General features: G+C 55.0%; 1 protein-coding gene across 23 annotated transcripts in view; it reads right to left on the minus strand.

Moving 5' to 3' along the window:
* Positions 1 to 12,531, minus strand: part of DYSF (dysferlin) — a 207,617-nt gene that overhangs the window by 63,754 nt on the left and 131,332 nt on the right. For 16 of the 23 annotated variants that reach the window (XM_033124795.1, XM_033124787.1, XM_033124801.1 and 13 more), the window contains 4 exons: positions 11,238 to 11,378; positions 10,378 to 10,407; positions 8,933 to 8,962; positions 25 to 126 (listed from right to left, as the gene is read on the minus strand). In XM_033124795.1, coding sequence (XP_032980686.1) covers positions 25 to 126; positions 8,933 to 8,962; positions 10,378 to 10,407; positions 11,238 to 11,378 — 303 coding nt within the window. Of the gene's footprint in view, positions 1 to 24; positions 127 to 2,859; positions 2,902 to 8,932; positions 8,963 to 10,377; positions 10,408 to 11,237; positions 11,379 to 12,531 lie in introns of all 23 variants that reach the window. The other 7 variants (XM_033124779.1, XM_033124786.1, XM_033124784.1 and 4 more) reach the window with 1 other exon arrangement.

The raw sequence follows: 12,531 nt of genomic DNA on the forward strand, positions 1-12,531 counted from the left end.
CCCCTACCCGGGGGCTGGGCTCACCTCGATGGCAGTACGCTGGAGAACTGGCTTGATGTTCTGGGGAACCATGTAGACGTTGGCCTCCCTCTGGGGTGGCGGGTAGGGGAGGTCTGTGTCCTCTGACTGCAGGGACGGAGCGTAGAACAGAGATAGAGGTGGGGAGAAGACGAGACAGAGAGACAAGAAAAGAGGACAGAGAAGACAGGAAAAAGGGACATGTATGGAGAGAGACAGAAACAGAGGGGCAAGGACACACAAGTGGGCAAACAGGCAGGCAGACATGAGAGAGCTAAATCAGTTTTTCCAAGTACCATCTTCTCCAGGATCACAATTTGAGAACCTTGTCCCAGGGCTCAGGTCACCCTGTTTCAAATGAACCCCAGGTCATCCCTCCTCCCACAATGCAGGCTCTGATGCACCAGGGAGCTGCTCAGGGTCATCCCATCTCTGACACACACATACACACACCCCGCCCACTCCATCCTGACACATCCACTTCACCCCCTCAGTCCAGGACAGGACTATGTGCCCTCCCACTGGCCTGGTTCTCCTGCCCCTTGACTCAGACCTTCCTGACTTACCACCCACCCTGTTGTTCCGTTTCTACCCCCACACCCATCACAGACACCTGTCAGCCCCAAACACCCACCTCTCACACCTGTCCACCGTGAGGACAGAGCCCTTGCCCTGGGAACCAGAAAGAGTATTGAGCAGTAGGAGGAAGGGATATAAATGCCCGTGATCTACAGCACCAAAAGGCGCCACTGGGGAGGCCCTTTCACCACACACAGCAGAGATGAGCACAGTATGTGTCAACTTCGGCCTCCTGAGGGTTTGCCAAAAAGACGTGGGCAAGAATCCCCAAGGACCACCAAGAATGACATGGAGAAGCAGACGGGGGCAAGGGAAGCAGGCAATACTGTGGATTAGGCAGGCACTGCCATGTCTCAGTGGTGGGAACACTCTGGGTATGAATCCGGCTCTGTTAGGTAACTTATGTCACCTCTCTATGACTCAATTGTTTCATCTATAAAATGGTTATTAATCCCTGATCAACCACTGAAGGATTCAGTTATCAACCACTGAAGGTTAGCGTGAGGCTTGAAGAAGTTAATACAACATTTAGAAGAGTGCTTGATTCATGTAAACTCTCAATAATAGGAATACTAGCCCACACGGCACCTTTGCGACAATTAGAGAAAGATGTTCCTTAAAGCTCTTTATTTCCATGTCACAAAATTACCCTATTTTGCTAGTTTATTAGAACAAGACACTTTACTGCCACCTACTGGAAAATTGTTATAACAAATACAAATGTGTTATGTCTGCACTGGAAATTGCACCCCCCTTAGTCTCAGGGACCTTGTGCAGTGCACAACCTGCACATCCATACCTGGAAACCCTAACCTTGAGGAAATGTTAACTATAATTAAAAGGGCTATGCTGGACACTTTACAGAGCTGGCCTCGTGTAATCTCACTTAATAAACAATTGCACCATTGGATTCCTGCTCCAAGTGACTTGCTCGGCGTTCTTTCCCAAAGGATGGTGTAGCCAACTACATGTGCTCGATGTCGTTGGTGGCAGCAGCTGGAGCAGAGCGCACACCCGCTTCCTCCCATCTCACCACTTCACAACCAGCTCCAGCTGTTACTCCTGCCCAGTGACACACACATGATGCCACACTTCCCTGAACTACAGTGATAAGAATCTCATCTCTAGAACCAATCCAGACCTTGATTCTAGTTCCAGCCCTGTCACTTCCTAGCTGTGTGACCTTAGGCAAATTACTCAACCTCTGTGATTCATATCCTCAGATGAAGATCTGGGATTACAATGTCCTTACAAAGTTGCTCTGAGAATTCCGTAAGAGAACAAATACAAAGAGTGTCGGGCACACGGGGGGTGCTTAATAAACAATAATAGTTACTGGATTGCTGTTGGTGCCATTGCTTTTACCACTAGCGTTGTTATTGATCTCCCAGGGTGACCTGAAGAGAACTGAGCCACCAGAAGCATCTCTCAGAACAACACTGGCTTCACACATATCCTACGTCACCAGGGCACAAAGTGGAGGAATACACCGTTTTCCTCCAGACTCACAATGCAGGTGACATCATGTAGGGAGCATGTACGTTTCTAGACTGACTGAGAGACAGATGCCATCAGCAGGGCGGGGCGGGGGGGGTGACATGCAGGGCTGCCACAGGGCACAGCTCCAGGGGCTGCTGTGCACATCTCGGTCCACATGAATGGTGCCCCTGGAGGGTGGCGGCAGGGCCTGGACAGCCACCGCAATGGCATGGCTGCTATGAGGACACCTGGCTTGGTGCCCACCCTTGGCACTCCAAGGCCACCAGCTGCAGTGGCTGCAGATCAACGGCTGCCTCTTTCAAAGAAGGGTGAGGCTTGCAGACCTGCTCGTGGCCTGTTTGTGACCTGCTTGAGGCTGATATCCAGTCCAATTAGGCCTCAGGGCCCAAAGCCCAAGATGCAAAAGGGCAAAAAGAAGGGATCAGGGAGGGAACCACCCCAAGACCCCCCTGGTTGAAGAGGCAGAAAGATAAGCCTTTCTCACACGGTTGCAACATTCTCCTGAAATCACCCAAGAAAACTCATTCATATATTTCCCTTTTCCCAGAACATTCCTCTCCAGGCCCCCAAACTCTGGGCAGCATCCCTTGGACCCTTTTTTATCCCTCATTTCCATGTTCCGTCTTTCCTTCCAGGCTTCCTTGAGCTCAGAGTTGAAGACGTTCCTCTCTGTATGCTGAGGACCAGGCCCCCCCATTTTCAGGGACCTGTTTATAGAAGAGGACAGGGAACAAGACCCTTGAGAAGGATAGACTCCAGTACCGTTTGGAGGAGGCCCTGGAGGAAGAAGGCAGGTGCACACAGCTGTAGAGCGCCAGACCCAGAGGAGGCAGCAGGGAGAGACAAGCAGAGATAGTGGTTAGACGTGTGTCCGTGGAGCAGTTTCCTTGGCACGAGGCCACCAGTCTCATCCCAAGGCCGTCTCTGTCCACCTCACTGTTCCCAGGGGGCCCAGGACATCCTTGGTCCCTGGCATTTGTTGCCACTCCCCAGGACCCCTGCCTCTGCCGCCCCCTACCTCCGCCCAGCCTGCAAACTGCCACCATGGGCCTCTGTCCCCTGCCCACTGTGCACACCGCATTGCCCGTCTGTAGCTGTGGCATTATCACTGAGCATCGGGCCTAAACACTGATTCCCGGACTTCTCTCATGCGGTCCTCCCCAACTGTCCACGCTATCTGCTGGATCTTTTCCTTCCCCATTTAAAGACGGTCTCTCCGATCCACCCCTGCCCTCCCTCCCTCTCCTCTTCCTGCAAAGGACTGCCTCCATCCTCTCTCTTGTTTCCACACGGTCCTCTGCCCAGCGCACTCAGCTCTGCTCCCTTCATCCGCTCCCTGGAAATTTCTCTCTCCAAACTCATCGACAGCCTCCTTGAAATCCAACCCAGAAGCCGCTCACCAGCTCCTATCTTTCTCACTCCCTCAGCAGCCTCTGGCCAGCTGACCTCGGCCTCTTTCTTAAATCCATCCCTCTGGTTCCACACAGGCTGCCACCTTCTCTACCCTCTGCTTTTTGAGTCTCCTCCCTGCACACTTCTCTCCAAGGCTTTCTGCTCCAAAACATCTCTCCTGAACCCCAGACCCGCGTCCCAGCCTCTTACTGCTCAATTCGTCTGTGTGTCCTACTGGCCTCTCACACTCAGTTTGTCCAAAACTGGATTCTCTAACTTCCCCTTGAAAAGAGCAAAACCTGCTCTTTTCAAATGTCGCCTCAGAAACCCACCCCACCATCCACCTTGACAACCAAGCCAAAAAGTCCCATGTCACTCTCAGCTCTCCTCCCCCTTATCACCATGTCTGATTGATCACCTGGCCGGGGCGAGTCTGCCTCCCACATCTCTCACATGTTCATGCCCCGTCTTCTTTCTGCAGCTCGGGCCACCACCCTCTCTCACCTGGATTCATCAGCATCCTCCTAAGTGGTCTCCTTGCCTCTGGTTTTGTACATCTGCTCCTCACAACCAATGCATGCTGTGCTCTGCAGCCAAGGGGCCCTATCTAAGACTGTCACTCTGTTTAAGAGCCTTCAGAGGTTCCTTACCTGCTCAGGAGGAAGTCCACAGTCTTTGACAAGGCCGCCAAGACCCCTCACCTCCTAGCTCCTTGGGACTTCCTGGGTCTCACCTCTCACCAGATCCCTTTCCCTTCTGGGACCCTACAGAGTGACAAGCCACCTCCCTGAACATGCTCGCACCTGCCCTTCTGAACACTTGCAGGTTGCAGGAGACACCATGCTCTCTTTACCAGTGAGGCTTGCAGCTCATGGGTCCCTCTGTCTGAAAGGTCTTCCCACTTCATCTGGCTACCTCCTACTTCGATTTCAGGTCTCCACTTCAATCTTTCCTGGGGCCCTGAGCTTAAGTTAAACACCCTCATGGTTCCCACAGCAACTTGACTCACTCCCATTGAAAGACACAAAACCCTGTGCCATCGCTATGTGTTCATTTGTCTATGTCCCCGGTGAAACCAGCAATTCTACACACAGGTACCACAGCTGAACCCTCTGTCTAATAAATAATGGATTATGAATGGATAACTGAAGGGAAGGAGGGGTGGCAGGGGGTGAATGGGTGGGTGGGTGGGTGGATGAAGAACTGTCTCCGACATATTCTCCCCTCCTTCCCTTCCCACACCTTAGTCTGCCCCAGCCGGTCCCCTGGCCCTCGCCAAGCCCTCCCTCCCCTGCGCCTGCTCATGGTTCCCTCTGTTTGAATGGGCTTTCCTTACCCTCTTCCTGAATCTAACACCACTTTCAGGGCCTCGTTCAAGTTCTCCATCCTCCAGAAAATCTCCCCAACCATTCCAGAAACTTCTTATAAGCCTACTCTCTGACTTCTTTGAATTCTGCCTAAAAGTGACCCTGTGTCCAAGTTTCCCAAGGTCCTAACAGGTCTCTGATATCTCACACGTGGGTCCTGTGGCCTTGGCCAGATGGCCAGCTCTTGTGCCCGAGATTCTCAAGGTTTTTCTGGTCCAGCTAACCTGAGGTACACCACCCCCCTCCAGGACAGTGATTCTCAACAGGGGTGGGCTGCAGACAGTGATTCTCAACAGGGGTGGGCCGCAGCGGTCCTTATCAGAACTGGGGAAGCATATCAACATTGCCAGGCGGGGGCGTGGGGAGGAGACTGCACGCTGAAAGTGCCACCGGGACATCCTGCCTCACTGTCCTATGTGTGACAGGGGACTCTGAGAACTGCAGCCCTCGAGGGCAGCCTTAGAATATAAGCCTAGCTAGATATAAAGCCACATTGATCAAGCCCTTCCTCGATCACCCTCCCACCCACCCTAAATGCAGCGCAGACCTGGGGCTGCTCCCCTGACTCTGGATTCCCCGGATTCTGCAGGGAGGCAAGGCGTTTACCGAGCCGCTCAGACCAAGACAAGGACCCAAGGACAAATGAGGCTCTTTCTCCTCTCAGATTAGCAGAACTGTCCTCATGCCCCCTTTGGTCTGTCCATCCTGCTGTCTAGGACGGGGGCAAAGGCCCTAAACTGCGTACGGGGTTTCCTCCCCCTGTCCTAGGGGCCACCACACTAGACAGACATTCATTCCCAGGGCAGGGGGTAGTGTTGGCCCATCCAGCCACGGGAGATCAGTCCTGCCACCGGTAGCCCACAGACCCCCACCTCACCCAGCGGGGTACAGTCAGGGAAACCCTCTGGACATTCAGATCCTGGCTCCTCAGGGAGCTCCAGGCGGGGGCAGCCAGGCAGGCTGGGAGGGTTCCATTGTCTGCCTGCCCCACCCAGCTCGTTAGGAATAACATGTTGCTCTAATTACACTTCGGAGGAAAAACAGTGTTTTAAATTAAGGCCTTGGGGGAGGGTTGGGGGATGGCGGACCACTGGGCTTATTTTCCTGATTGCAAAACACCAAATTTTTCCTTCTAGTGGATTTGGGATTGCAGGAGACTACCTCGTGTACATCTCAGACTAAAAGCCATACGCTGTCGCCTGGCTTTGGAAGGGCAGGAGTGACAGCTGGTTGGCCCCCTGAGCCTGCAGTGAGAACAGCCACAGAGCATGCAGTCCCTTCCTTCTACTAGGGAAGGGACTCCACAGAGGAGTCCCCTCCGCAGAGGACAGGAGAAGCCTAACCAAGGGCACAACTCCAACCACGCCCCCTGCTCCCACCTAAGGAGCCCCCAAGCGAGTCTTCCTCTGCACATGTCCACATCCTAGGGGCCCCTGGTTGTTCAGGAATCAGCCGTCCCCTCTTCTGCCGCATGTGCATGCGTGTGTGTGTTCTTGTGAGTGTACACACTCGCGCACACACGTGCATGTGCACACTCGCCAGTTCTCAGGAAATCTAAAATTGCAGCTTCTTTGAACTCATTCCCCTTGGCAGCACGGACTGCCTTTGTTCTCCAGACAAAAAGGAAAAGAAACGAGACAGAGGGCTCAGAAGAGGCGGGAGAAGGAGGGAGAAAAGGAGCCAGGGCCAAGGAGCAAACAGAGGAAGAGGGAAACTCGAAGGGAGAGCGGGAAGAGGGGAAAGCGAGCAGGGCTCGGGAAGGGAGGAAAACAGCAGGCAACACAGAAAGACAGGCGTGGGAGCCAGGAGGGAAGCCCCCTCCACCCATGCTCTCTCCAAGGACCCACCTCTCCCTCATGTGACCAAAGCCTAACCACAGGACGTAACAGTTCCTCTTCTCTGCCTACAGCCCCCAGATAGGGGTGCCCAAGATAGATAGAAAGCCTGGGGGAGGGAAAATCTTGCCCAACAAACTGGCCCCAGGTGGTGACATGCCCCCAGCCCAAGGCCCTGCCACCTGGATCCCTACCCCCCCTCCTGCCAAGCCCTGCTTCAGAAGTGAGCGCAGTGTCACCTCTTCCAGGAAGCCATCTCCACTGTCCTCCATCTGCTCCGAGAGCTCTCAGCATGGACAGATGGCATTTCGTCTCATTTGGGGACACTTTGCCACCCACACAGCCTTGGGCTGCACTGCCCAAAGGCACTCCCCACCGAGGAGGCCCTTCCTTCAAGCACCCTTCAGTCACCCAAGCCTCCTAGCTGGTCTCTCCTCCTGCCCCTGCCCCCAGCCATACCCCGGCAGCCAGATAACTTCCTAACTACCTATCTGCCCTCTCTGCTCCCAGACTTGCAAGCCCTCCCGTGGCCGGGGGCCCAGAATCTAAGCTCCTGGCACGGCTTATCACAGCTCTCTAGGACGGCTGGAGCGCTCCTCACAGGGATCAGGCTGGGAGCCTGGAGGGGAATGAATGGGGAAATATAAGGCAAGAGCTTGGCTAATGCAAAGAAGACAGAAGAATCCTGCGAAGGCGTCAAGCTTCCTGCAGGAGCAGCAGCCGCCTCAGGACTACCCTGCCTCCACCCAGTCCCCTCAGATTCCTACAACCAAATCGGACCCAAGACTCTGGCAGGAGGCTCAGCCTTCAAGTGCAGGGAAGTGGCGCAGCTACAGGCCCTAGGGCTGGGGTGGGAGCCCCTGGGGATGAGGGGTTCACACGGTCACCCCCGAGGGTGGTTTCCTGGACCATCTCTTACTCCATTCATCCTTGGGGGCCTCGGGCCCTCTGAACCTGCTGACTTAGCCCCTCCCTGTGTCCACAGATCCCCAGGATTTGCTCTTGCCTGGCCTTGCTAACCCACACCCCACTTCAGCCTATGGCAGGACCGGCCCTGCAGCAGGACACTTGGCCCTCTGCAGGGTCTGGCCCAAAAGCTGCAGATTTGGATTTGCTTCCTGACAAGGAGACCACAGCCAGATCCCTGCTCTCGGAATCTGAGCCTTCACTGTTATATATTACAAATCCAGTTATTAAGGATTTTAACTTTTTTTAATAACGCATCCCTGGGCTGGGTCTTCTTCAGAGCAAGCTGTGGGTTTTGGCCACAGAACACTCTCAATCGAGAGAGGGCTCCGTGCTGCTTCCCTGGACAGGACTCTGCTTCCCTTTCCAAATCGGCAGTCTTTCCAACTGCAGCCAAAAGCAGGAGGCTGCCTGTCAGGCTCAATTATGGCCTGTGTACTTGGCGGACCCCACCTTGAGCTGGGAGCGAAAGGAAGTGAGGTAAGGGGTGCGGGGCCTACGGATCCCACATCCTGACCCTGCACTTGAAGTCCGAGTTGCACTGAAAATGTCAAATGGTGTCTGCTGCCCGCCTGAGGAGTCCCTGATGGCAGGAAGTGGCTGCCCTTTGCCCAACCCCCCATCTGACGAGGGCTCTCCTTCCCATCTTTCTACCCCGGCTTCTGCCCCTGCTCATTCATGAGGACCCACTCACAGATGCACAGAAGGCCAGGAGGGAACATGCTCCTCAACCCCCACGGCAGAAGACGAAGCCTTGCTTCATCTGGATGCAAACCCTAAACGTCTTCTGGGACTCCCCAACCCACCCCAGCACCTAAACCATCCAGGCCCTAAACTGGCGCTCGGCCCCTTGGGCTAAAGGCAGGTTTCCCACCTTCTTCCTGCATCAATGTCTGGTTAATGCCACCTCCACCAGAAAGGCTTCCTTGACTACTCTGGCCCCTTATGAACATTGTATTCTTGAAAACATGCCACCTGGTCCTCAGTCAGATGAAACTATGTACTGCTGTCCATGAGGTCTAGATAACGCTGGCCTCCAACAGGGCAGCAGGTCCTCTGAGGCCAGAATCATGCCAGGACATACCCCAGGCAGCCCTGGATCCACTCAGAGTGCAGGGAATGAAATCCAGACTGGTCTCTGTGTGACAGATGCCCGTTGGAGAACCAGGAACCCAGAAAGCTCCAGGGCACATGCCCAGAGGCTGGCCTTTACCTGCCCTCTGTCTCTGCCCACCCCTCCCCCAGCCACAGCCGTAGCATGAGGGTCCACCTTACCTCCTCCAGGATCCGTGATGTATCGTGTACCTGGACCACACCATGGGACGTTCCACATCCAGGAGATGGTGAAAGGAGGAGAAGGGTGGGACGGTAAAAGTTCACCATTAGTGACAAGGAGCACAGAGCTGCGGCCGAGATCAGCTCCCCGGACATTACCCTGAAAGGAGCCAACAGACACCACCTCCCATCCCCGGCCAGTGCCATGTGCTTCTAGCCACGCCCTCCACATGGGCCCTGAGAAAGAAAGTACAATGGGCGACAATGCAGAGGGACTGGGAGGAGACACCAAAACATAAACCTAGAGCCCAGGCATCTCTGGAGGTGACAGGAGAAGGGGGAAATGCAGCCAGATAGGTGGTGGGAAGGGCCCTGCCTTGTGCAGCAGCCCCAGGAAGCAGACAGGCCTGCAGCCCTGGAGCTGTTCCTCCTGCTGGAGCATGTGGACTTGGGGAGCCAAGGAGAAACACCCCGGAGTCCCAGGCGCTGGCAGGCCTGAGAGTGGGAGCTTGGACTTGACCGGAGAGGGAATGGGAGAGAGACAAGGGCAGGTGGGGGGAGAATAGAGGGAGAACTGAGGGGCAAAGGAAGGCCTGCACAGTAAGATCTGTGTACAAGTTGTGTGGGCTGCCTTGTGAGGGGTTAGCGTCCAAACAGGGCCCAGGTGACCGCTTCTCAAAGCTGCAGCTGAGCTGGCTGAGAACAGTATTTCCTGAGGCAAATTAGCCTGGGTACCACAGCGAAAGGTCTGTACTTTCTACCGTGATCCCCAGGAAAAGGAAGGAGAGCAGGGACAAGGGCACCATGTCCCCATCACAAGTGGAGGAAAGAAACCCGGTCACGGTGGAAACAGTGGTCTAAATCAGAGCTTCTGAAATGCGAGTATGCCTCAGAATCCTCTGGAGGGCTTGTGAACACTGCACTGCCTGCCCCTCAGAGTTTGCTTCAGGAGACGAGAAGGGGGTCCCAAGAAGCATTTCCAACAACATCCCAGGTGATTCCACGCTGAGAGCCACTGGGCTACGTCAATGGCTCTCAGTCCTGGCTGTACGTTAAAATCCCCCAGGCAGCTCTGAAAGCTGCCTGAGCCACACCCTGAGAGACTGTGTTTCCTTTGGTCTGGGGTGGGGCCAGCGCACTGAGGACTTTTACAGCTGCCCAGGGATTCTAACATGCCACCCAGCTGAGAGCCACAGGCTGGATGACCATGAGGTCCCTTCAATCTGAGGCTGTGATCTTCTCAGGGAAAATGGGCAGGAAAGACCTGAGCTGGGTCGGGACCCCAGCCTCTGTCCACCCTACCCCTGTGACCCCACTGGGCCCCCCTCTCCCTGAAGGCAACACAGTGGTGGTGGACGCCTGCTGCCCTTTCTAGCCCGAGACAGGGCTGCAAACACAGGGAGGCCGGCAGGGAGTTTGAAGGAGAAAAGGAGAGCAAGGCTTACCTCAAAGCCAGGAATATGATGAATGGCTGGCTAGAGGGAAGGAAAAGAGCTTTGCTCAGGGGCTTGTCACACAGGGCCCCTTCACCCTCCTTTCTGCCCTGGCCAGGCAAACCCATCTCCAACCACAAAATGACACTCATGGAATACATCAGTGATCAGACAGTCCCACAGTCTGCAGACTCTCTTCCTTGGAGGCCTAGGGTCCCCTTGGAGCTGCCTCGGAGTTCGTGGGAGGGTACGAGGGGAAGCCAGGGGGGACAGTATGCTGTGTGCCCCTCCAGACACGTCACCTGAACAGCCCTACTTCTATCTGGCTTACACATTGGGGTCCACATCACACAAGAGCAAGTTTGAAGATATGGTTCTAACCCAAACCCCCTCTTTTGCAGCAGGGAAGTGGGTGGCCCAGGATCACTCAGCGAGGCCGTGGCAGAGCCAGTGCTAAGAGGTCCTGCCCTTACCTGTCCCTGAAGTCCCCTCCCCATCACAAGGAAGCACCTTTCAACCAGATCTTCCTCCCAGAAACCACGTCAGGATATGACCCAGGGCAAAATACGTCCAATGGCCAGAGGACTCAGGCGTTCTAGCACAGTCCAGATTCTAACACTCTACCCCAAAGTTAGATCACGTCCTGACTTGGGGTTCAAAAAACATGGCCAAAATGGGTCTTGGCAGGAGGCCTGACTTCTAGAAGTTGCTGTTCAGTGCTCCCCACTGAGTGTAGACCCTTGGTGGGGGAAGACGACATATCAGCAGCCCCTCCCCTCTGTCAGGCTATACCCTGCCGGTGTCTTCCCGACACACACACACCTTGTATTCCCTGCCTAGGCCTCTGTGATCTGGATAGGGCCCAGCCTCACCTTCTCTCTCTGGATGAGCTCAAAAGAGGCCAGCAGCTCACCCGCTGGCTGGCTGCCCCTAGTCAGCGGGAACCAGGCCAGCCGGGGCATCCGGTCCAGACTCGGCTGACAGATGCAGCGTCCCATAAACTCATCGGCACCCTGGAGAGGGAGTGGAGAAAGAAGAGTCAGCATCGCCAGGCCAGGGCTCTTCGCCAGGCCTGTATCTGGCCTCCTGAACCTGAAAGGGCAGCCTCTGGTGCTGAGGTGAGCTCTGCCCCTTAAAAGGACACGAGAACAACATGCGATGGGCCTGGCCACTGCTGCTGGATTTGAATTCCCATCATGGTGGGGAAGTCCCTCTGTATGTCCCAAAAGCATTGGCCTTGTTTAATTCAATCAAGCTCTGAGTCCATTAGAGAGAACAGAGTGACAGGATCCTAGCATTCCTCGAATTCCTTCACAGTATAGATACTTGACATTTCCAAGGACTTTTGTATCTCCTGTTCATTTCACCTTTAAATTCCACCACCTTTTAGATGCGGAGACTGTGATCACACTTGTCAAATCATGTGAGTCTTGCTAAAATGATGTTCACATCTTATTATTCCTTTGCTCAGGCACCTTCCATGGCTCCCCACTGCCTAGAGGATAGAGTCCAAACTCTTCTCCTGGCACAGAAGGCCCCCTCACTGGAGCCTGCTCACCTCTCCTGCCCTGCTCCTTTCCCTCCCCACACATCTTCTACTCCAGCCTGCTGGCCTTGGCTGGCTTCTTACCCCCTGGCCTTTGCGTGGGCCATTTCCCGCAGCCGTACTGCCCTCTGCCCTTCTCAGCCATCACTCACAGCCCTGCCCAAGCTCAGCCTCTGACACGGGCCTCTGCGACCTTGCTGGACTCTGAGGGCAGCGGGCAGCGAGCAGCTGGCAGAACCTGGGCCTCAGCCAGCTGGTGCTGCATTCCTCACAAGCTCAGATGCCCTGTCCAAAGCCCTCATCTGGAGAAACCCAGAACAGGCCTGGGAGGCACCTCTACCTACAAGCAGTCACCTCTCTGCTGGGGACATCCCAAAGAGCCATTCTGGAGTGACCACCAGCTGCTGCATAAATGCCCCCATCAGCAGGTGACAGTCCAGCACCAACCGCTCAGAATGGACACCAGCCAAAGCACTGGGAGGGTTCCTGGAGGCTCCTCTGGGAGAGGTATTACCTCTTATTTGATGGGTCATGGAGAGGGTGGGGGAGGGGAATCCTTGCAGAGCCCGGGCAGCCAGGACAGCAGGAGCTCAGAGCAATGGGCGTTTGCCAGCAGCAGG

The sequence above is a fragment of the Rhinolophus ferrumequinum genome, chromosome 13 (genome assembly GCF_004115265.2).
Source record: "Rhinolophus ferrumequinum isolate MPI-CBG mRhiFer1 chromosome 13, mRhiFer1_v1.p, whole genome shotgun sequence".
Classification (NCBI taxonomy): Eukaryota; Metazoa; Chordata; class Mammalia; order Chiroptera; family Rhinolophidae; genus Rhinolophus; species Rhinolophus ferrumequinum.